The following is a 26,249-nucleotide window of genomic DNA, read 5'->3' on the forward strand; positions in this document are numbered from 1 at the left end:
GAGTAGAAGGTAAACATGAGGAAGTGAAGAAGAAAGCAAAAAAGAGGTTGAAGGTCAATATTAGAAAGACAGCAAAGAAGAGTGAAAGAGGGAAGAGACAGGAGAAAGGACACAGCCTGGAGTAACTGGTTGATTGAATGTGGTAAATATGTAATAGAGAAAGAAAGTAGAGCCGAAAGAAAGTAGAGCCAAAAGAAAGGAAAACAGTTGAGCAAAGGGATAAAGCTATAATGGTCAAGTTCTTGATGCCAACTGAATTATGCAGTGAAGATTGTTTCATTTTGCTTTAATTTGACTTTCAAATGAGTGTAGATAAATACAAGACCAATTATACAATTATTACCTTTAAAAACAAATTATCTTTTTCTAAAATAATAGAAAAGGTCATAATTGTGTGTACATGTGGGAGTAAAGTAATGGTAATTTTAAGGTCATAATTAATTTTGCAGAAGAGACGATCAAACAGACAAGTGAAAAGAAAGAAATATAATGAAGACACTGGAATGAAGATTTCAGATGATGATGATGGGTTAACTGCTAAAGGAAAAGTCAAGACTGGTGCTGTTCTGCCTGCTGAACAACCTGTGCAATTATTTGTGGTGAGAGACCATTTGTATTAAACATAGCAAAAATCTAATGACTGAGAAATTTGTGGGCAGTACAACAAAATGTTGTTCTAATTTATAGTTATAATTAGTGTGTTATAATTAGCCTATTTATTCAGTGTTGAGCATTTTATTAAAGTGACATTAGTTATAATGGATTGATAATTATCCTGGTTATTCAGAGCAAGTTGATAGAAATTTTCAGTGCTTTTTGCAGTATCTGCAGAAAAATATGCTTTCTGCACATTGCAATATTGTGGCTTTCATTTATGGTTTTATATTTTCAATCTTCTTCCTTGTAAGCTTTTGAGAAAAGTCAATTCAAAAGTCAATTTTATAAGGTCAGGTTTGCCTTAATTCTTAACCATTTCTTTCAGTATGTTCTTCAGGTGAAAATGTTTGTTTCCTTTCAGAACACAATACAACCAAATACATATACTATTTCAACAGTAATGACACAGCTGTAACAGTTAGATCTATGCCTGTGATATAATGTTCTTGAACTTGTCCCCACAAACTTTTGCATTGGAGTAAAATCTTTTATCTTTCATGTTTTGATCTGACTGGAAATATTAGGTGTATCATGAAAGTATAATTGTTACAAATGCAGAATATCAATTTTAACCTGCCATTCATTAACATTTTTGTAAGATTTATAGTTGTATTTATAAATTCATGAAAAATTTCTCAATCCATTTGTACATGAGAATATGAAATATCATGCCTTGTTTCACGATCTTTAAAATTGGCATCTTTTCCTTAGGAAAATCCTAGTGAAGAAGATGCTGCAATTGTAGACAAAGTTATGGCTTCAAGATTAGTGAAAAAGGAGGTGAGATGCTTTTTAATATGGTAATGATACATTTTTACCTACTTTGTCTACTTTCTAAATAAAAGTATTCATTTTTTTTTCCTAAAGTCTTCAAGTGCTATAACCATTAGAGCTCACTTTGTTAAGTCCTTTTATCTTCATTAAAGGTTGAGACTCATCCAAAATTACCATTTGTAGTTGAAATGATCCTGATTTAGATTTCCAAATTTTCTTAACTCTATTGACTTTGGAGATGTAAAATTTGAATGATTATTAGTGCAAAGTGTTTTGTTCTGCTAAAGTCCTTTCTTCCCTCCTGGCGAATGGGTAAAATTGCTATAATATGGATAGCAAGCTACAACCTCAGTAATTGTTCTAATGGCATCTGTCTGTATGAATTCATAGTCATTAATCACATCAGAGTTATTTTGTAATCTTTTATATTTATAATCTTTTGAAAATTAAATATGGCTAGTCTTGTAAATATTTTATAGATTAGTTAGTCTCCAACATTTCTTCCAGAGGAAAACCTTGAAACCAATTTTGAAATGTTAAACAGAACAAGAAAAAAGATTTATGTTAGCTGCCAGTTGTTTATATTTTGCTGTCTATATCAGTTTATTTTTAAAATTGTCACCTTAAATATTTAGTTTTAAGTCCTCAATTAATATTATATTAGATGGGAAACTTTTAAAATTAACTGATTTATTCAGTGAATGGTGAAGGTGATGGTTTAAAGATAAGCAACAGCAGGGAAAAAGTTACTAGCAAGATGCTGGAAGGATTGTTCTAGAGTCATTATTAATGATATGAAGGAAGGGGCAAATTATCACAAGTTGGCAAAAGTGAGAGAAACTAAAACAAATGTGTTGTAGGATGTATCGTATAAGCTGAATAAAACACTCAGGATGGTGTGGAAGTTTCAAGTTTCAATAAGATGACACAATAATTTTGGGAGATATGTCTGTTAAGGGATGTGAAGATCAGAATCTTACGGATTTGAGATCTGTTTATTTAGGGGAAAACATTTCTGTTAAAATCCTTTCTCCCCTCTTTAAAAATGGATAAACTTATCTTTGTCCCGAAGGGCATTGAAACATTTCATCTATGGAGGGCTCCCAAGGAGAGAATTTAGTATATCCAGTGCTTAGTGACAAGAACTTATTTTAGAGAAACAGGATGAAGTTTCTTTTTCTAGATTAGATAATTGGTCAGTTTTCCCCCTACAAATTAACATTTGTGGCAACTTGTGGCAGATAATTTTGAATTTACATGGACTACTTAATAAAATAAGTAATTTTGAACCAGTGTTTCCTTTTCATTGTGGGGGATTTTGTATATTTGTAATCTCCTCCACAACTTGAAATATGCTAATCTGTTGGAAGTTGTGTTTAATAACCAGTTATAAGGTCAGGTATCCTTTATCTGCATTTCCAAAAAACTGAAGAACCAAATGTCTTCTCAAAAGTGGAACTGGACAGACTTGTAGACACATTGAGTCCAGGTCCTTTGGGCAGAAGAACTTCATTTAGTCTGAACAGACACATAAAAGCCAACTTTTATTTTCCCAAGGACATGAACTCAGCATGTCTACAGGTCTCTTTGGGTCTGTTAGGACCCTTTGGAAAATGCATTGCTTTTAGGTCCACTTGGGCCAAGCGATGCCTTCATTTCAAAGAGCCTAGATGAACCTAAGTGGTAAGTGCAGTAAATGGAGACAAAAGAATAGTCAGTGCAGAGATGATGGGAAAGAAACATTTCTTTGATGGGAAAGAAAGCACCAGATCTTTGATAAAGACAGTGTGAAGCAATTCCCCCACAGGCTAGGATATGGCTTCAAATGTTGAATTAAGATTTTGCTTTTGGTTGTGAGATCTTTAATGAAAAGACCCTAGAGAGCAAGGTAACTACATCCGAAAACTGAAAATACCCATCATCTGAAAAACAGTCGGTCCTGAGCTTTTCAGATAAAGCATTCCTGACCTGTAATAACTTTTTTATTAGCCAACCCATGTCCAAAGTATATATTTGCATTTTAATATTATAAATTGAAATTACAAAGTTTTAAATTTATTTTAATTGAAGTGCCTAAAAAACGGCTAGAAAGGCGCAAATAGCAATGTCTGAGTAACACTGAAGAATTGAGATTATAGGAAAGCTAAAAATGGATTGATTTTGAAAGTCATTGGTGTAACCATTGGAATGGAGAGGTCATGTAGGCAGATATGTGATGCTTCAAGATGGAACTGAGTGAAGTTGTTCAGAATCCATGGTGGGAAGGCAATTGGTTCTGGAAATCTAGTTTTTTGGTGTTACATCATTCTCCTGTATTAATTTCATTCTTGGACATGTGACTGAAATCCTCAGGTTTATTAGGAGTTTATTAGTATTTTGTGTAGATATTTCGATGCAATAGAAAATGCTGACCTCTTTTAAAAGAGGGATGGATTCCCTTAGAAAATTAACTACTTAGAATTCACATGTTTCACTAAGCTCAGAGTATTTATCCAAAAATCTAAGTTTGAAACTCCTTCAGCTGATTGCTTTGACAGCAAATTAGTCAGTCGAGGTAGAAGTAAAGGAATTCAGTTTAAATTGTTAATTAGTTTGTGCTGAACATGCTTGTGCTGAGTGACATTACGTGATTGACAGAACTGGCAGAGTGTTTTGTATGATCATGTTTAGTTGTTGTTTGGAAAAGAATTTGGCAAATAGAAAAGATTTTTTGGTGGCTTAATAGAACTCTCCAATTTGTCTGGATTGATTGAGATGAACAACACCGATTTTATTAAATAAGCTTAAATAAGTTGATATTATTAACGCTAATAGTATAGGGTACATATCAAAGCGTCAGGCATTTTTATTTTGTATTCAGTAAATTTCTACTGATGTTTACTTTTGATAATGCTGTTTTAGAGCTTAATATCAATTGTTCAATCTGTTAGTGGTTATTATTCCACCATCCACAGACCGTGAAAACACGAGGGCTTGTGTAATTTATTGAGCTAATATCAACTACTGACAAATGCTATATTACCAGATAATTGCTTGGATCAAGTCAGCTAATTGATAAGAATGACCCCAGTTGTTGGGCATGAGCAATATCTGGTGAAATTTTACTAACAGTGGGATTTTCTTTCAGGATGGTTTGAAATTTGATGACGTTTCTTCCAAAATGCCTCTTTTATTTGTAATGTACATTTTACCAGTAATGTTAATCAGAAGGCTTCTTTGTTTAGGTAGCAATGGGACATATGGCTGATGTTGAGGAGTTCTTTGTGAAATACAAAAATTAGTAAGTAAATTCATTTTTAAGCTGTTATGTTCCTTTTTAGTGTTAAAGGCAATGGACATTTAATATTCAATTATATTTTAATATGCAAACTTCAATCACATTATGAAAATGTCAACTTAGAATCCAAATTTAGTATCATAGAATCCCTACAGTGTGGAAACAGGCCATTTGGCCCGACAAGTCCCCACCGACCCTTTGAAGAGTATCCCACCCAGACCCATTCCCCTACCCTTTTACTTTATATTTCCCCTGAATAATGCACCTAACCTACACATCCAAGAATACAATGGGCACTTTAGCATGGCCAATTCACCTAACTTGCACATCTTTGAACTGAGGGAGGATACCGGAGCATCCAGAGGAAACTGATGCAGACGTGGAGAGAATATATAAACTCCCCACGGGCAGTCACCCAAGGCTGGAATCGAACTGGGTCCCTGGTACTCTGAGGCAGCAGTGCTAACCACTGAGCCAACAAGCCACCCATGCATGTTACCATCTAATGATTGCACAAAATTATTTTGCAAAATGTGTTTACAAAACAAATAGGAATAAGATGGTAAATAACCTCATTTGAGAAAGTCAAATAGATGGTTTTGAGTGGATATTAGGTTACCAGGCTTCCTGGGACATTATTAGATTATTTTAGAAGTTAGCTATTAAAATGGAATCAGTGAAAGTGCGTGAGCAAGCTTCCAATCAATTCTTTCAATTCAATCTGTTATTGTTAAGAAGAAGTTATCGAAATAACTCACTTCAAAATTTACTCCAATTATTGAACCAGATGATGACAAATACAGAATTGTACTTTCGTAATAAAAATGCTATGTTCCAAATTGGTTATCTGGGAACTATGAATTCTGTTATTCTCAAGTTTCATTTTTTTAAACTAATGCCACAGATTACCAAGTTTAACCTTGTAGATATTGCAGTTAATGTTGATTTGCATTCCTGTAAGCATATCTTTCACTATATTTAACTAAACACAAACGTAGCAAAGAAGGATGGCTATGAATTATTTTATTTTAATACAGTTATGATCTAGAATGCATTGCCTGAAAGCAAATTGGAATTAATAAACATTTTCAATAAGAAATTGACAATAATAAGCAAAAGTAGAAAAAGACTTGCAGATCTGTGGGAACTGTGATTAATTGAACAGCACTTTCATAAAGCAATAATGGGCCAAATGGCCTCTTTAATGTGTATAATTCTGTGATTCACAGCAATACAGTATAAATGCCATGACTTTTATCTAACAATGATTAATGGCTGGATCAGAAATTAGATATGTCAGATATCTTGAATACATTTTCATTTTGTTAAAAACCATCGGGGTTTTCATACAACATAAATTTGAGTTATTTCAGTAATAACTAGCAAAATAGGTAAAAAGGAAGAGGAAACCGTCATAGTAGGATGTAGGTGTAGGATATAGTATATTAGCATGGATGGAGGATTGGCGAACTGTTGGAGGACAGAGTTGGGATAAAAAGGAGTATTTTCAGGATGGCAACTTATAACTACTGGGGTACCACAGGGTTCAGTGCTGGGACCATAATTATTTACAATATATATTAGCTACTTGGCTGATGGAAGTGAAAGTGCTCTCTCCAAGTTTTTGGATGACCCAAATGCAGACAGGAAAGCAAGTAGTGAGAATTGTACAAAGTCCATAGAGGGATATAGACAGAGTTAATGTGTGGACGAAAACATGGTGCGTGGAATATAATGTGGGAAAATGAAAGTTTATCTACTTTTGCTGAAAGGATAGAAAAGCTGAATGTTTCTTAGCATTCTGGAAAGACTGCTGAAAACTGGAGCATGAGGGATTTGAGGGTTGTTATGCATGAATCACAAAAGTCTCGCATTCAAGATCAGTCAGTTATATGGAAAGCAAATGTCATATTGACGTCTATTTCAAAGGGAGGGATGGGATATAAAAATAGAAAGACCTTACTAACGCTATTCAAGGCAGTAGTCAGTCCATTCCTAGAACATTGTAAACAGTTTTGGTTACCTTAAAAGAAAAGAAAATACTGGTTTTCAAGGCAGCCTAGATGAGGCTTGCTGAGTTGAATTTGAGTATGGAGGTATATTATTATGAATACATGTCAAGTAGGTTGGACTTATAGTCATTGGAATTCAGAGGAGTGAAAGACCTTTGGAGAATACATAAGATTTCAGAGACATTGAACAATGTTTCCCCTTGTGGGAGAGCCTAGAACAAGAATTCAGTTCAGAGTAAGAAATCACCTATTTGATAAAATTGGGAAATTTGTTTTCAGAGATTAGTGTACTTGTGGAACTCTTTACCACAGCAAACTGTCTAGGCTATATTGCTAAAGATATTCCAAGCTGAGAGAGACAGATTTGTAATCAGTTAGGGAATCATGGATAATAGGAAAAAGGCAGGAAAGTGGAGTTGAAAATGATCAAATTAGCCATAATTTCATTTGGATGGTGGGGCAAGCTCAATGGGTCGCGTAGGTGACTCCTGTTCCTGTGGCTTATGGGCTTATTTAAGTACAATGTAATTTGATATTGAAATAGGTTTGTTTCCAGAAGTAATGCTTTGCAAAGGAAATCCCCAACTATTCAGCAAATCAGTGTGCTGCCTCTGTATACATAAAGTGGTGCTGTGCATGCAGAGCATGAAAAAATGTTATTTAATTGTTAAATGTTGCTTGATGGTTAGCTTTGACTACTTGATGTTCAAGACTCTGTATGAGCTATGGATAATAGGTGTAAAAGTACACTGGTGCACTATTGTAGATTTTACTGAGAATTAGTACTCAGTTGAACACATCAGTGAAGCTAAGTTGAGTCCAGTGTGCGTGAAGATAAAAAGTCTAATGACATATTTGTCGTATTGACTTTAATTTATCATTTCTAGCTCATACCTGCATTGTGAATGGGCCACAGAAGCACAGTTAATGAAAGACAAAAGGATACATCAAAAAGTGAACCGCTTCAAGATTAAACAGGCACAGAGAGGCCATTTCTTTGCAGCTGTAAGTTGTTTTTTGTGTTTGTGGACTTATGCTTGTCTAGGGTACCATTGTCTAGAACAGGATTTCTCTTAAATAGCTGCCTCAACTCATGTTTCAAATCTACAGCACCGCATGACGATGTACCAACCTGAAGTTCCACTGCATGTTTTTCTTCCACCACAAATTTCTCTAATGGGAATCTATAAGAGGATCAATTAATATTTCAACCTGGAATAACACTCATGCTGATCCCAAGGTGCTAGTGAGCCTTCGTCGCCCTATTCGAATAACTTGCTTTGTGTTTTCTTCTGACAGTGGATTCAAAGTGGTACATACAGGTCCTTATTAACCAACTTCTCCATCAAGCAGGTCATGTTTACTTATTAACTACCTAGCAAATTTCCCAATAAATACTTCCAGTACTTGTGCATCCAGGATCCTCTAGCGCATCATAACAATCTACTGCAAAAAAGCATGTTGAGGCATGTAGTGCCCAAAACAGAACTACCATTCAAGCACATTGTGAGGGTAACTGCCCTTGATATAAATACAACATTTGATCAAGTATGGATTTAAAAGCACTGTAGCCATACCCAGCGCCAAGGAAATTTGTTATGATTGTTGAATATCAATCGTCTTAGCCCAAAACATCACTGAGGAGTTCTTTGGCAATGCCTAGATACAGCTATATCTTCTATAATCTTGAACATTTGTTGTGGTTCTGTTCGCCGAGCTGGAAGTTGTTGCTGCAAACGTTTCGTTCCCTGGCTAGGGAACATCATCAGTGCTATTGGAGCCTCCTGTGAAGCGCTGCTTTGATGTTTCTTCCGGTATTTATAGTGGTTTGTTCTTGCCGCTTCCAGATGTCAGTTTCAGCTGTAGTAGTTTGTATGTGGGGTCCAGGTCGATGTGTCTGTTGATGGATGTTCTTGCCGCTTAAGTGTGTCAGTTTCAGCTGTAGTGGTTTGTATATGGGGTCCAGGTCTATGTGTCTGTTAATGGAGTTTGTGGATGAATGCCATGCCTCTAGGAATTCCCTGGCTGTTCTCTGTCTGGCTTGTCCTATGATGGTAGTGTTTTCCCATCAAATTCATGTTCCTGGTTGTGTGAGTGTGGGATAGCTGGTCGTGTCGTTTTGTGGCTAGCTGATGTTCATGGATGCGGATTGTTAGCTGTCTTCCTGTTTGTCCTATATAGTGTTTTGTGCAGTCCTTGCATGGTATTTTGTAAACTACGTTAGTTTGGCTCGTGCTAGCTATTGGGTCCTTTGTTCTAGTGAGTTGTTGTCTGAGTGTGGAAGTTGGCTTGTGTGCTGTTATGAGTCCTAAGGGTCGCAGTAGTCTGGCTGTCAGTTCTGAGACGCTCCTGACGTATGGTAGTGTGACACGACCAGCTATCCCTAGTAGCCATACACTCAGACAACCAGGAACATGAATTTGACTGGGAAAACACTACCATCATAGGACAAGCCAGACAGAGAACAGCCAGGGAATTCCTAGAGGCATGGCATTCATCCACAAACTCCATTAACAGACACATAGACCTGGACCCCATATACAAACCACTACAGCTGAAACTGACACACAGAAGCGGCAAGAACATCCATCAACAGACACATCGACCTGGACCCCACATACAAACTACTACAGCTGAAACTGACACCCGGAAGCGGCAAGAACAAACCACTATAAATACCGGAAGAAACATCAAAGCAGCGCTTCACAGGAGGCTCCAATAGCACTGATGATGTTCCCTAGCCAGGGAACGAAATGTTTGCAGCAAAAACTTCCAGCTCGGCGAACAGAACCACAACAACGGACACCCGAGCTACAAATCTTCAACCAGGTCTTGAACATTTGGTCAGGGAGAAAGATTTTGTGGAATAAAATGTTAGTATCTTAAAGCAGGCAAGCACAGTGGAGAGGTTATTGGTAAGGAATTCCAAATCATGGGCCCAAGACTACCAAAATCATGGCTCCCAATGGTGAAGTATTTTAATGCTTGGAAGTAACTCGTCCATGCAGACCAGATATCCTAATCTAATCTAGTCCCTTTTGCCAGCACTTGGTCCATATCCTTCTAAACCCTTCCAATTCATATACCCATTCAGATGCCTTTTAAATGTTGTAATTGTACCAGCCACCACCACTTCCTCTGGCAGCTCATTCCATGCATGCACCACCCTCTGTTTTGAGAACTCTCCTAATTTCAGAATAAAATTTATATTCAAACAAACACGAATGTTCTAGATATTTGCAACACAGGACACAGGTCAGGAATGTGATGAAAAGCACTGCAGTTGCCTGAATGGATACAGGTCCAGCAGCACTTGAAGTTCACACTGTCCAGAGCAAACCAGCCCATTTGATTGACACCCCAATCATTCCTTGAAGTCATAGTCGTTATTGTACAAACGGACATCACTCAGCCTGTCAAGTTCATGATAATTATCTGTAGAAAACTTTCTATTATCTTGATGTGTCCCATTGTCCTGCAAATTCATAATTTCTATTGGTATAATTTTATTTTTAATTCCATGCATTGTCCCCACTTACGCCACCAATTTGGGTCAGTTCCCATGCTGCATGACTTTATTTGCAAGATGTCTGCAAAAATGTTAGCAGATCTTTATCATAGCTGCTTTCAAATTGTCAACAGAAGGATAAAGGCAGCAGACACATAGGAATACCACTGCCAGCAGGTTCTGTATCCCACCATGATCTCTGACTTGGAACTGTATCACCATTTTTCCTACTGTCATTTGGTCAAAATCCTGGAGCACTCTCCCTAACAACAATTGGGTTTGCCTACATCATACAGACTACAGTGATTCAAGAAAATAACTTACAGCTCTTGACAAGATTGCAACAAGGGATAGGTAGGAAATGCTGTCCTTGAAAATTATACTCTTATCTCTTGTGGAAACAATTGGTGGGTGTGAGAATGATTAGAACTCTATTCTTTCCAGTACACCGCTTCACATCTAGGATAGAAATTAGATGCACTTGACCAGTTCAGCAAAATGAAATTGGAAGAAGGCACAGAATACCAGCCCTTATTACTTCCGTCTATGGCAAATTTAAAAAGAATCAACTCCAAATTCCTGCCTGTTTAATTCTTCAGTCCTAAGAACAGTACAACACAGGAGCAGGCACTTAGGCCCACTAAGTTTGTACCGACACATGATGTCTTTCTAAACGAAAAACCTTGGCCCTCTACAAAGTCCATATCACTCTATTCCCTGCCTAATCATATATCTGTCAAGATGCATCTTAAATGTTATTGTATCTGCCTACAACATTTTCTCTCCCACCTTCTATGTAAAAAAAATTTGCCTGTCATGTTTCCTTTAAACTTAACTACTTTTGCCTATGATCTCTAGTAATTTACATTTCTACCCTGGGAAAAAGACACCAATTATCCATACTCATAATTTTGTAAACTTGTACTTGGTCATCCCTCATACTTTGTCATTTAAGTGAAAACAAACCAAGTTTATCCAATTACTCCTTATAGCTAATACGCTTCAAACCGAGAGCATCCTGGTAAACCATTTCTGCATCCTGTCCAAAGTTTCCAGCATCTCCTGGTAGTGTAGCAACCAGAACTGTACACAATATTCCAAATGTGACCTAACTAAGATTCAGTATAGATGCAACATGACTTGTCAATTTTATACTCTTGTGCCCTGATTAATGACGGCCACCGTGCTTCTTGACTGCTTTATCCACTTGTGTTGCCATTTTCAGGAGACTGTGGACCTTAAAATCTTAATCATTCTATATTTTGATGTGACTAAAGGTGCTGCCATTTACTATATACTTCACTCCTGCATTTGATCTTCCAAAATGCATCACTTCATATTTGTTTGGGTTAAATTCCATCTGCTGTTTCTCTGCCCAAGTATCCAGCCTATCTGTATCTTGCTGTATCCTTTGACAATCTTCACTGTCTGCAACTCCCCCAGTCTTTGTCTTCAGTAAAATTACTAATCAGGCAACTTACATTCTCCTTCAACAAATACAGAGTTCCCAGCACTAATCTCAGTGAACACCATTGGTCACAAACCTCCAGTAAGGGAATCACCCTTCCATCGCTACTCTGTCTTCTATGGCTAAGCCAAGTTTTTATCCATCTTAGCAGCTCATCCCGGGTCCCCTGTGACTTCACCTTTTATGTCATTCTGCCGTGGTGAGTCTTGTCAAAGGCCTTACTAAAGTCCGTATAGACACCATACACTGCCCGGCGCTCATTAACCGTCTTTGTCACTTCCTCAAAAAACTCAAATCGAGTTTGTGAGATGTGACCTTCCCCATGCAAAGCCATACTGCTTATCCATATTTTTCAAAATGTGAGTAAATCTTCCAACCTTCTCCAATAATTTCCCTATCTTATTTCTCGGATTATCCCTGTTATCCTTCTAAAAAAAGAAACCAGCAATATTCTCCAGTTCACTGGGACCTCTCCTGTAACTAATATTGTGGTAATTAACTTTCCCCCAGTTTAATACTCGCACTGGAGTTCCTTATCCATAAGTAACTTAAAGCTTACAGAATTAGTTGCTGTTCCTAAAATGCTCCCCAGCTGAAACTTGAATTGCTGCCCAGGCTTATTCCCCACTACCATATCTAGTATGGTCCCTTCCCTCGCTGGACTATTTACATGTTGTTACAAAAAATTGTCCTGGTCACACCTAACAAATTCTATTCCCTGTAAGCCTCCTGGGACTAAGCAAATCCCAGTCAATATAGGGGAAGTTAAAATCACCCACCGCAACAACCCGGTTGTTTACATTTTCCATAATCTGTTGACACATCTGTTCCTTTATGAACCGCTGACTTTTGGGAATCCTGTGGTACAATGCCAGCAAAGTAGTTGCACCCTTTCTGTTTGAGATTTACCTGTATCCCCTTGCTGGATGAACCCTCTAAAGTGTCTTCCCTCATTCAGCTGTGATATTCTCCATAATCAGTAACACAACTCCCAGTCTCTTCAACATCCCTATCCATCTCGCTTGGCACATCTAAATCCTGTAACATTAAGCTACCAGTAGTGTAGTTGTAAATCCAAGCCAGCGTCTACCTGATCTATTGTCAGCAACACAAAGACCCCTACTACTCTTAACACATTCGGCTGCAGTTTGAAAAAAGAGACACCTTTCTGTTGTGGAAACATACAATATCCCCTGCATTGAATGCATTCTAACTAGATGTAGTATCCATGCTGGTCATAGCAAACGATATAAGGCTGAAGGTGGAGCTGCAGAAACACCAGGAAAAGTTAGCGCCTTGATCATTACTCTAAGCTGTATTTCAGGATCGTTGAAGGATTATCTGCTTATGAAACCTTTACAATAATGCTAATAAGGTGGTAGCCTTACCTCCCAGAAAATAAAGCTTTTAGCATTCCTTGACGAGGTTGGCCTTTTCATCCCTAGCTACATACTATAATGAATGAATTAGCATTTATAATTCTTGATTTATTTAACTAAGTATTGTAAAGTGTTCTTTTATACAAGGTGTACTCATGAAATCCTGCTGTAAGCATGAATATTTCCTGGAACATAAAAAGGAAGGAAATTCATATTGGAGTTCGCAACTAAAATCTCAACACTTATAAGATATCTAAATGCAGATGTACACCATTTCCATGTTCTTATCATGTTTTTCACTGCAAACCTACTTCCAGATGGATGATGAGCCTTTTAATCCAGACTATGTTGAAGTGGACAGAATATTGGAATGCTCGTGTTGTGAGGACACAGATACTGGTGAGGTATCAGTGCATATTTTTCTTGTTTAGTGTTTGATTGAAGAACAGAATTTAGAATATGAAAAATCATTCTCCAAGTGTGAGTTTATCATTTTACACTTGATATTTAAATATTTTGAGAAGAGGTAAGGAGAAAATTCCTTTTTGTGCATTTAAAAATACGAATGTTCGTGACTAAAATTTGTGTTTTGGGTCGTGTTCAGGTTCCTCATTGTTGAAGTGGAATTTTGGAATATAAGCTTCTCTATGTATATCCAATTATATGCCATTCTACATTTGAAAGTAGTTGAATAATGTGTTTAAATAAAGAAATGCAGTCTTAACAGTCCTTCTATGCAAAGCATAGATTTGGAATTTGCCTGTGATAGATTTGTAGTTAAAAAAATGTATTTATTACTATCAAAAAATGGAATGATACCATTCAAAGTGTACTCACTCTGGTTCATGACTTCCCTGAGAAGCTTCACTCAGACTTATAATATTTTAACATACATTTAAAATTTTTCAGAAGCACATTGTTTTTTTTTACACAGGCTGTTGTTTATTATTTGGTTAAATGGTGCTCATTGCCATATGAGGATAGTACCTGGGAGCTTAGAGAAGATGTAGATCAAGGCAAGATTGAAGAGTTTGAACGACTGCAGCAAGCAAAGCCTTCCCTGAAACGCATGGTAAGTGTACTGCCTGCAATATAACGCTGATTATTTGATGCTAAAAATATCCCAAGTGAACATCTCTGCACAAGTTTTATATTGCTGAAGTACTTGTATTTTATTAAGGATGGAAGTAATCCCTATATTGAATTTTTTGTAACATTTCATCTTTGGCTTGTGGTTAACACTCTGGACTCTGATTCAGAAAATTGTGGCTTTAGCTTTGAACTGAGTGTGTGGTTGATGTGGTTTTGGTCTAGTGATACTATTGAATCATCCTCAGAGAAACATTGAAACAGCCTGGAATTGCTGCATTTGTTCAGCTGCATCTGGTTACCCAAATAAACCAGCTTCTTGGTTTATCATTGTGTTCCCAAAATGTTCCTCTCTTCTACCTGTCATAAAGTCAGAGAGTTGCATGTTTGCGATTTAAGAGAGTTTGTGGAACCACTTTTTATGTCAATGTTGGTTGGTTGTCACAGCCCCCAAGTGCAGTATTGTCTTAGAGTGGGTATGCGAGTCAATTCTAGAATGTAATATGTGAGATCCTCTCAAATAAGCGATTGGTAACAACAATTAACTTAAATTTGTCTCCAAGCCCTGAATCTAACAGAAAACTATAATAATATGAGGGGTAGAGAATATTTTGTTGTACTGTTCTGACTGGTGGCTTTGATTGAACATTAGATATGTCTGAACATTCTTGTACAGCATTTAAACAGAAGCCACAAATATATGGTAAGCTACGTAATGCCAGGAAACCTCGGAGTCCTAAGTAGAGAATTCAGCAATTAAAGAGCATGAATATTTTTTCTTGTTACTCAAGTTCTTTCTAGTTTAATTCCTGTTCATTTGTACCTATTTTATCAAAGGAACGTCCTCCCGCCACTGCTTGGGAGAAGCTTGGACAATCCAGGGAATACAAGATTGGTAATAAACTCAGGGACTACCAATTAGAAGGTGTCAATTGGCTCCTTTTCAACTGGTATAACAGGTAAGGATTAAGTCCAAAGAACATGCACATTTTATTTCAGTAAATCAGTCACATCTTGGGTGACCCAGAACAAGGAAAAAAAATTCACCCCATGTTAATTTTGACTTTTCAATTGTGTACTAATAAAAACACTTAACCAGCCATTTATATTTGACATAATTAAAGACCGTATTGGGATATTTAACATAGATCCTTAAAACACTCTTGCGTGCTTATACAAGTCTAAGAATTTGAATCAGCTTAATTGGAGTACTTAAGATTATGGGTTTTGTGATGTGACTTGTGGGGAAAATTGAAAATAAGTTTAATTTTGGAGTGATTGGTTATATACAATGATTGTTGGAATGGTTTTGTTTCTGATGAAGACGTTCCACAACAGCAATTTCTCACTGAAATTCAAAATGCTTTTCTCTTGTGTTGACTGCTGTTTGTCATATTGATTTTTCTCATTAAGCACATAATGTTTAAAAGTCTTCATTTTTTTTTGTAAGAACATGATATAAAGATAATCATTTCTCAATCCCAGGCAAAACTGTATTCTTGCTGATGAAATGGGTTTAGGCAAGACCATCCAGTCTATTACATTCCTTGATGAAATTTTTCTGACTGGAATCCATGGTCCTTTCCTCATCATTGCGCCTTTGTCTACAATTGCAAACTGGGAAAGAGAATTTCGCACATGGACAGACCTGAACGTCATCGTTTATCATGGCAGTATGATTAGCAGGCAGATGATTCAACAGTATGAAATGTATTTCCGGGACACAGAGGTACATTAATTTCTTAAGCTAAAATCCATTGCTTTTATCCTGTCTGATTTGTCTTTATCTCTTACCATTGGATTCTTTCCATGAATATGAACTGATCCAAGAACTCGAGAATAATTATTTATCCTGTGTAATCTTTAGTGGCAAAATAAGTACACTGCTGCAAGTTAATATTTTGGATAATTCAAATATCAGGCTGAGCATCGTGCTTTTTGAGTTTTGGGTCTAAGCTGTCTTCACTCCTGTATCTGCCCAACTCAGATTGGCATTGTTTCTGCATTGCAAGATATTTTTATTCTGGAAAGTTGGCCTGGTGGTTTCTTTACTCCAAATAATTTCTTTTTATTTTCATGTTAAAAACCTACAGAGAATTGCGATGCTAAAATATGTGGCTTTTATACTACAGAATTGGTCTTTCCCATTGCTAGCACAGGGCATACTTTATAAGATGGGTTGAAACTATGACCATGGTCATGCACACCAGCAAAGTAAATATCAGATTTTCATATAAAGCAGATGATGTACATAGTATTCAAACATCATGTTTTGTTGTAATTAAACTATTGAATGTATTCTGATGGCCCTTGCAGCTTTATCCAGCATGAAAATAGTGCTGGTTCTAAATCCATGGGAGAGAGATTCCACTTGCTGTCTAGTCTAAGAAAATCGCTGGGTCTTGTACTGACCTGGTTACTGACTGCAATAAAGCCTAGCCAATGAAAGCTAACTCAACATCATTCTGGAAATTGGTATTGAATTTATGGAAATTAAATAGAAGATGTATGTAATTAATCTTTACTGTTTGTGCTTTATAACTGACTGAAATCGTGAAATGTTATGACAGTTGTGAGCATCCTAATTAGCTAGTGTCTGTAATAATCATATGTTGTTACAAGACACTTTCCAGCTCAGTAGAGTGCTATTTGAAAAGAAACCATATTCAGGGTTACAGGCTGACGAATGGCACAAATGTGTTTATTTGGTGAGTCATTGCAGATCAATGGGCTGAATGGCTTCTACACAGTAATTCTGTGATCCTATGAGGATTAGGATTAAACAAGATTAGGATGATCTTTGTGATTGAAGAAATGTTGGTGTATTTTTAATATTGCGCTAGGATTGATGGAAAAAGTAGTAGCATAATTTTCTTTGAATGGTAAATGCTTTTTTAAATTTGATTCGCCTTTGTCATTTGTTAGCTTTTGGAGATTTAAAAAAAAATTCAATACTTTCAGAAATGATTAAAACAAAATTTCTCCACATCTCTCTTAAATGAGCGATTCCTTACTCTGAGATTGTGCCTTCTGATCCTAGACTCTTTCACAAGGGAGGAGCAACCTCTCCACATCTATCTTGTAAAGTCCCTAAGATTCTTATATGTTTCAAGAAGGCTTCCTCACATTCTGTTGAATTCCAATGTGTACAACCCAAACCTACTCAGTCTCTCCTCATGAATATTCCTCTATACACAAAATCAATCTATTGAACGCTCTCTGGACTGCCTCCAACACCAGCGTATTTTTCTTTATGTAAGGGGATCAAAATTGTTTACTGCATTCCAGGTGTGGTATGACTAGTGTCTTGTGTGTAGTTTTTGCGAGATTTCCCTATCTTTAAGTTCCTTTCCTTTCAAATGTTTCATTTGCCTGACATACTAGTCATTGAACTTGGTTGCTATCTTGTAGTGATTCATGTGCAAGAACTCCCAAATGCTTCAATGCTACAGCTTTCTGCAGTCTTAATGAGAAACCAGGAAGTAGCAAAGACATAAAATAAATACTTTGAATAGGTTTTCACAGTAGAAGAGGCTAGTAAAGTTCTGGAAGTAAAAGGGAATTAATGTTCTCGAGAAAATGAGGACACTTATTGATATTCGTAATGTAACCATTAGTACCAGAGAAATTCATGGCATTTAAAGGTTTGGACCTTGTAAATGGATAAATGCAGAAAACTGAATCTCACTATTCAAGAAAGGATAGAGAAAAAGAGCAGGGAACTATTAGTTGATTTGTTAAGAGAAGTAGGGAAGTGCTATAGACTCTTATTTATGACAATCATTTGTATGTGCTTTACCTCAAAATAACTGGGCAGATTTACACATGTTGTTTATAAAGGGAAATCATACTTGGCAAAAACAAGTTTTATTTTAAGTTGGCACAAGGTGAAGAGGGGAATCAATGGATATAGTATATTTGAATCTTTTAAAAATCATTGGAAAGTTGCTGTTCACACGTTATTCACAAAATTAGGGCTACTGCAGAGAGCTGTGGAGTACATTTGTTTCAATGATGGAGCAATCTTCAAATACCAAGGCAATGAAGGATCTCTCAAATTTTGGAGACAAGTGTAGCTGAGGTAGACCATCAAACATAATCTCAATGGCAGAGCAGGTATTAGGAGACAAAAGGCCTAGCTTGTCCCTATTCCTAATGGCTTTTCAGTCTAAAGATTCCCATTTGTCAATAGTAGGTAGTCCTCATAATTTGCTCTTAATCCCAAGTTTTACTTGACCTTAGCTGAATCCTGTTAAATGATAATAGAATCCTCCAGTGAACAAGATAAAAATTGAGTTAGTCTACAAGTGAGGCTGGACCAGAACAATGCAAATCCATAAAAACTTTCCTCTGATGTGATCCACAATCATAATTCGCAATTGGTATGAAAAGTAGAATGCTCTACTAATGCTCTGGAAAAAATATTAGTCAATAATAATTTGTATTTTTACAATCTTAGAATGGTTCCAACACAAGAGGCCATTTGGTCCTTTGTCTGTACTGGCCGTCTGAATGAGCAGATCATCTATTGTCACTTCCCTATTTAGTCTCTGCAGTAAATTTTTTCCACGACAGCCAATGATTCATTTCCCTTTGAAAGCTATGTTTGAAGATGCTATCACCACGCTCAGACAATATATTCTGCTACATAACAGTTTTTCCTCAAATCATAACTGCTTTTTTTCAAATGCTTCCAATCTGTCCCCTCTGGTTCTTGATTTTTCTTCTATGGTCAATACCTCTGCAATTTCTCCTCTCACTTCCTTCTGTATGTTTGGTCCTGTTGTCTTATCAACTTTAAGTAGAGTTAGCCTATTTAATGACTTTTCTTTCAATATTGACTCCTGAAAGTATCTGAAGTACCTCCTCATTCAGCATGACCTGCACTGCATCTTTTGCGATAAAGACAAATAGAAATCATTAAGTTAGTACCTCAGTTGTGCCTCACGTCCTTATACTTAATACTCATTTTGTCCTTAACCAACAAGCTTCTCTTACACCTTTTCTGCTATTTCTTTTCATGTAGATGTATTCTGGATTCCCTTATCTTATCTGTCTTTCTCTTCCTTTTCAATTCCTATTTAATTCTTCTATATTTGATATGACTTTTAATTGCATTGTTCATTTAATGTATCATAGAGATATTTGCCCTGCTTCATCTGAATATCTTTCTCTTTCATCCAGGAAGCTTTTGGTTTGTTTACCCTGCCTTTCTCTTTCACAGGAATATACTTGGAGTATACTGTAAATATCTTTTCTTCAGAGAATGCTCATTATTTCACTGATCTTTGATTCCAGTTTGTCCATTCATTCTTGATCAAAACAAATACAGAAATTGCTGGAAACGCTCAACGGATCCAAAACCTTAACTCGGATTTGTCTCAACAGAAGCTGTCAGACCTGCTGAGCTTTTCAGGCAATTTCTGTTTCTAATTTCCAGTATCTGCTGAGCTTTTCAGGCAATTTCTGTTTCTAATTTCCAGTATCTGAGCTTTTCAGGCAATTTCTGTTTCTGATTTCCAGTATCCGCAGTTCTTTGATTGAAATTAGCTTTTATCAGTTAATTATTCTTACAGTTTTTGAGGATTTGTTAATTGTTCTTCTGGTATGTACTTTGTCTTTTTCCAAAACCAGCCTGATCCTTACGTTCATTGATCACTGTTCACTAAATGTTCCCCCACTGACACTTCATCACTTGGTTCACCTCATTAACAGGAATCAATTCCAACAGACTTCCTTTCTTATTGGACTGGAAGCATACTAATGTTGAAAATGTGCCTGGATACACTTGCCTCTTGCTCATCTCTGCTGTTAACTCCACTACTATCCTAGTCTATGCTTGGATAATTAGAAAGTCCATTATTCTAGCTACTCTATGATGGTTACAATTCTGTGTTATTTCATTGTAAATTTGTTCCTCTACATCTTACCACAAGTTTGTGGCCTCCTGATGCCTTTCTGTTTCCATTCCAATACCATTTGTCACTTGCAACAACTGTCTTTGCATCTTAGTATTCTTCTCTGGCCTTACTTCCTGGTTCCAAAACCCCTACCAAGTTTGTTTAAATTCTACCTGGTACAGTAGGTTTAGGTTCCTGATGAAGGGCTCTGGCCCGAAATGTCGAATTTCCTGTTCCTTGGATGCTGCCTGACCTGCTGTGCTTTAACCAGCAACACACTTTCAGCTCTGATCTCCAGCATCTGCAGACCTCACTTTTTACTTGAAGATTTTAGCCTACTGCGAATCCTCTTGCAAGGATGCCTTCCTTGAAGAAGCTCTCTTCCTCCCTCTATAAGGATCTCAGTGAGTCTCTCTCTCACAGCACCCCCCCAGGTTATCTCCTCTGCACAGAAGCTCTTCAGCCACGTTCTCAAACAGACTCGCTACCACAGCCACATCTCCTTCCTCAGCACCTGCCTACGGAACCGACTGATCCCGCAAGATTCCTGATGAAGGGCTCTGGCCCGAAACGTCGAATTTCCTGTTCCTTGGATGCTGCCTCACCTGCTGTGCTTTAACCAGCAACACATTTTCAGCATCCTACCTGGTACCACTAAATTATCGCATTGCACGAAAATTGCTTTTGGTTCTCTTTAAATATAACCTGTGGCCTATATAAATCTCTTCACTCCAGAACTGATCCGGCTATCCTTAAGCCATTTCTGCAGTCATTTCTTTGTCTGCTTTATCCTTCTGTTTCTATACTCGCATGTGATAGTGGAAGTAATCCAGAGCAAGCACCTTTTGAGGTCTCACTTACTAACTCCTGACATAATTCCCTAAACCTTGACTGCTCAACCACATCTCTCTTCTTAGCTTTTGTCATTGGTAGAAATCCGGATGGCAATGGTTGTTCAATGCTAACATCTTCCCTTGTCCTTCAGGGGTACTGAGGACAATTCAAAACAGTAACATTTTTGAATATTTCTCAAGTCATGTTAGAAAATGTGAAAAGTTATTATTTTATGTTTAATTTTTGGAATTGAAGATGTAAGTAGTGTAGTGGCATAGGGCAGCATTATTTGACAGGCTGTGTGGTAGCTTGGACCATCATCTTAATATTTCCTTTCCGATTTATCTTTTTTTCTAATGATCTATTAGAACACAATTGTCCTGCCTCTTGGATCAGTTTGAGCCAATTATCATGTCAGATACTTAAGATTCTATTCTCAGCCTGAGATTGTCATAGTGGTCAGGATGTAAAGGGCCTGCTTGATATAGGTTCTTTCAGTAAATTCACTGTAATTACACAGTTGTTAAATGATTTATCTGTAGGTGTACAAATTTGAATGATTTCTTGAGTAATTGATTTTTAAATTACAGGTTATTACCAGCTTCATGTGGAAAACTGTCTTATGTCAAAAAGAATGTTGAACTCTGATTTTTGTTAATCTTTTAGGGCCGGATTCTTCGGGGAACCTACAGGTTCCATGCCATGATAACTACATTTGAGATGATCCTGGGTGGTTGTCCGGAGCTAAATGTAATTGAATGGCGATGTGTCATCATTGATGAGGCTCACAGACTGAAGAATAAAAATTGCAAGCTACTGGAGGGATTGAAAATTATGAATCTGGTGTGTTACTCAAATCTGCTAATCTGTAATCTAAAATCTGTAAACCTTGAATTGTAGAATCGATCATATATTATTACACAAAAATAACTAAAGCAGAGTCTGATCCAGATGCTGCAGTTCTGGGCAACTTAGTTTGTGCCTGTGATATTTTTTGATTATTTTGTGCATTGCCAATGATTAAGTTTAATCATTAAATAATATGGATAAAGGGATTTTAGACAGTCAAGTTTAGTAGCTAGTACTTAAACTAAAACCTTCAGTTAAAAACATTCAGCTCTTGAGAATTGTTTAAATGTAATAACATAGTGTCTTATTGGCAATAGTTTACATTCCCAAATTGAACATAGAACATTTTACCAAATTGCCAATTAATTCACTGTACTTTCCTCTGGTGACTGGCTCAAACTAGGCAAATTCATCCATTTCTTTTAAACTGAAAATGGCAGAATATAGACTTCACTCTTGCGGTCATGTGTTTTTAACGAGGGCCATTCTATTTCATCCATGGCCATAGTAGTGAGCCCAGTATATTCTAGACGATAAGATGTAGGAGCAGAAACAGTCCATTCAGCTCATTCAGTCTGCCCCGCCATTCAATGAGATTATGGCTGATTTGATAATTCACAATTAACTTTCCTTGTATCCCTATGCTTGGTTCCTTAATGATTAAAAATCTGTCTGTCTCAGCTTTGAATGTATTTAATGATCCAGGCTCTACAGGCTTCTGCAATAAAGAATTCCACAGATTCGCCATTCTCAGAAAACAAAATTCTCCTCATATCTGTTTTATATGTCAGATCCCTTATTCTGAGATTATGCTAGAATCTCCCATAAGGGAAAACACCCTCTTTGTACCTACCCTGTCTTGCATCCAACCTCCCTTTTTTAAAAAAAAAGCCTATTTGGTTTCATTTATTTCAATCATTCTTCTGATCTCTACTGAGTACAAGCCCAATCTCATAAACTGTTCGCATAAGGAAATCCCTTCATAGTTGGGATCAACCTTGCGAACCTTCTCTGGATTGCCTTCAGTGCCACTATACCTTTCCTTAGATAAAAGGACCAAATATTTTCACAATATTAATAATGCATTTTATACTGGTAAAGGTGATTCTGGGCAATACTGTTCTTTCTCCTTGGTGAATGATAGCAGACATATGAGGCTCAATTATAAAGAAGAATACAGGGAAGAAAGGCTAAATTGTATTATACTGAAGTGAGATTCGTGGAGCATGAAGATATAGACCTATTTCTATTTCAATACAGGAACACAAGGTCCTGCTGACAGGGACTCCTTTGCAAAACACTGTGGAGGAATTGTTTAGTTTGCTTCATTTCTTGGAGCCCCTACGTTTCTCATCAGAAGCCACCTTCATGCAGGAATTTGGAGACCTAAAAAGTGAAGCACAGGTATTTTAATCAAGGATCCAGTAATTATGTGTTGATTGAGGGCCACAGGCCAAATTACTTAATTTTTGATGGTGTAATGCTGTTTTGTAATTAAAAATAAAGCTACTGTACAGTTTGTGAACTGTGTTGCAAGAATCTGTAAAAAATATCATACTTTGCCAAACTGTTCTGATTAAAGGTTATTGTTCAGATACTTCCTGACCTGTTGAGTATTTCTAGCATCTATGGTTTTTATTTCCAATTTCTGCAGTATTTAGCTTTTGTTCCAAAAATAACTTATCAGTCCTCATTTGATTTTTGCATTGCCATGGATATTATATTACGAGAATCCTAGTACTACACTTGTTAAGGAGTAATGAACTGATAGTGAACTACTCACATTGTTCATTGTATATGTTCTGATATTTTAAAGGGTAAAACCTTGAATATTATTTGGGTGATGAGTGGTATCAATGCAAATCAGAGCAATGTTTCAAAATGCACTCCTAGAATCTGGGCTATTATTTTTAACTGTAATATTTTTGGAATTTGGTGTAGAAGATACATTTTTTGGAAGTACTTAGAACTGTATCCCTTCAAACATACAATTTACCCAAATGAAAAATATTTTTAGATCATCTATTTCCACATTTTACAAGTCCAGTTACTTGAGCAAGGTTTTTTTTATTCATTCAATTAAGACTATCATATTGCCTTTGTCACATGCAGGCCAGACCAAGTAAGAACAGCATCTTTCTTAAAAAGAAATCAGTGAATCAGATGGGAATTTACAACAATACCCAGGAAGTACATGGTCACCATTAGAACAGCATTATTTTCCTATTTTTATTGCATTAAAATTTTGTCATTTGCCTTGGTGGGTTCAAACCCATGTCCCAAGATATTAGTCTGGATTACTACTCAAGTGACATTACAACTACACCACTGCATGTCCCTGTTGTGATACTGTTTCAAAAACAGATTTATTTTCATTTATTCCTATATCAAACTAAAACTAATTACTGGGAAGACAGTTGAAGCCCAAACACTGAATTCTTGAATTTTGTTTGCCAGTGCACATTGCATAGACAGTTTTGAGCTAGTTTTACATTAACTAATCGGGTTTTATTTTGAACCATGATAGAATGTCATATATGTGGCTAGTTCTTGAAGTGAAATAAGTGTGATATTCTGAATGTGTAGTGATCTGACTTCTGTCTAATCATGTTTGTTTCATGTCTTAATTATTAAAATTTTTAAATTTACTGAAATTGGAAATATTAAAATTTTAAGTTGATGTTGGATGGCGCTGTGTAGAGAAAAGCGTGGGTAAATTTGAGTGAGATGACTGTTCAGGAATTTAAGAAAACCTGGTTGAAGCTGTTTCTGAATGCAAATAGATGGTTAACAATTTATCCTGTCTGGATTGATATCCTAGTTTTATCTTGCATTGCAACACATGATGGGTCGTTTAAATTTTTTAGTTGAATAACCTGACCCTGTTTCATTCTCCAAGACTGGAGTTGCAATCTTTGTGCACTGATAGAAACATTATCATCAGTTCTAGAATAGCAGTTAAGGTTGAAAGTAGAACATAGAGGTGCCACAGTGGCTCAGTGGTTAGCACTGCTGCTTCACAGCACCAAGGTCCCAGGTTCGATTCCAGCCTTAGGCGACTGCCTGTGTGGAATTTGCACATTCTCCCCGTGTCTATGTGGGTTTCTTCTGGATGCTCCGGTTTCCTCCCACAGTCCAAAGATGTCCAGGTCAGGTGAATTGGCCATGCTAAATTGCCCAGTGTTAGGTGCATTAGTCAGAGGGAAATGGATCTGGGTGGGTTACTCCTTGGAGGGTCGGTGTAGACTTGTTGGGCCAAAGGGCCTGTTCCACATTATAGGGAATCTAACTATAACCATTGCTGTATACAGAAGTTACTGGAGTCTTAAGTGAGAGATGAATGTTCATTGGAGGCTGATGTAGAAAAGAAGGTCACCACTCATCACCCAAATAACATTCAAGGTTTTTCATTGCCTAGGTGCTATTACTTCTAACCCTATTATAGTGTTAGGTAAAACATTGTGAAGGAGGAAGAGAGATTTGACTTCCTTGTTTGTATTAGACTGACATCAACATAAAGTTCCTGCACGACTCTAGCTGCTAATGTTTATGAAACTGAGAGTGTAGTGAAGGCCACCACTGATCAAATGATTAGGAATAGTATACTGTATTTCATTGTTTAAGTCTTATATCAGACACAAGTACTTGAAAGCAATGTGATCAAAGATGTGTTCAAAGAGGAAAAAATCTCTTAACTGTGAATATTGTTTTATGGTGTCACTGTTATTCAGAGAATACTGTAATATTAAGTTGTTGAAACCACCCTTTTTCTTTTACTTACGAGTAGATGGTCAACAAAGTAAGCAGCAGTTGGTTTTGAGGGGTTTTAAGGAAAGTGGTTTTGCCGAGAGAATGGTGGGAATCTAGAACCTACTACCTGAAAGGGTGTGCGAAGTAGGAACCATGGGCAACATTTAGTTAGCATGCAAAATGCCATAGCATACAAGATTATGTGCCAAAGGACCTCTTACTAATTTCTAATATGGAGGACTCATACTGACACTATGACTTTTTCCCTTTCCTTGCTTGTTCATCATTCTCATACAAAATTTAATACAGATCTAAAAGTATGTAGTATTGTTCATGAGGTTTCTAATTTTAACTGAATGAAATTCTGGTTGTAAGCACTTCTCCATCCAAATCTGTGCATCTAGACAGACGAGGTATGTTCCTAACAGCATGCATTATTTTATTTCAGGTGCAGAAGCTTCAGGCAATACTGAAGCCAATGATGCTGCGACGTCTGAAGGAGGATGTAGAAAAGAAGCTTGCTCCGAAAGAAGAGACAATTATTGAAGTAGAATTAACCAATATTCAGAAGAAATACTACCGTGCAATCCTGGAACGAAACTTTGCTTTTCTGTCCAAAGGAGCTGGTCAGGCAAATGTTCCTAACCTGATAAACACGATGATGGAACTCAGGAAATGCTGTAATCACCCATATCTGATAAAAGGTAATAAATTGCTTACTTTCTATGACTCTTCAATTGTTTTATTTAATT

At 36.8% G+C, this 26,249-nt stretch overlaps 1 protein-coding gene across 3 annotated transcripts in view; it reads left to right on the forward strand.

Moving 5' to 3' along the window:
• chd9 (chromodomain helicase DNA binding protein 9) overlaps positions 1-26,249 on the forward strand; it is a 250,190-nt gene that overhangs the window by 135,661 nt on the left and 88,280 nt on the right. For all 3 annotated transcript variants that reach the window (XM_060838133.1, XM_060838131.1, XM_060838132.1), the window contains exons 5-15: positions 450-599; positions 1,369-1,437; positions 4,656-4,711; positions 7,608-7,725; positions 13,393-13,479; positions 14,010-14,147; positions 15,002-15,123; positions 15,650-15,893; positions 21,565-21,741; positions 23,008-23,151; positions 25,946-26,201. In XM_060838133.1, coding sequence (XP_060694116.1) covers positions 450-599; positions 1,369-1,437; positions 4,656-4,711; positions 7,608-7,725; positions 13,393-13,479; positions 14,010-14,147; positions 15,002-15,123; positions 15,650-15,893; positions 21,565-21,741; positions 23,008-23,151; positions 25,946-26,201 — 1,561 coding nt within the window. The remainder of the gene's footprint in view (positions 1-449; positions 600-1,368; positions 1,438-4,655; positions 4,712-7,607; positions 7,726-13,392; positions 13,480-14,009; positions 14,148-15,001; positions 15,124-15,649; positions 15,894-21,564; positions 21,742-23,007; positions 23,152-25,945; positions 26,202-26,249) is intronic.

The sequence above is a fragment of the Hemiscyllium ocellatum genome, chromosome 17 (assembly GCF_020745735.1).
Source record: "Hemiscyllium ocellatum isolate sHemOce1 chromosome 17, sHemOce1.pat.X.cur, whole genome shotgun sequence".
NCBI classification, from domain to species: domain Eukaryota; kingdom Metazoa; phylum Chordata; class Chondrichthyes; order Orectolobiformes; family Hemiscylliidae; genus Hemiscyllium; species Hemiscyllium ocellatum.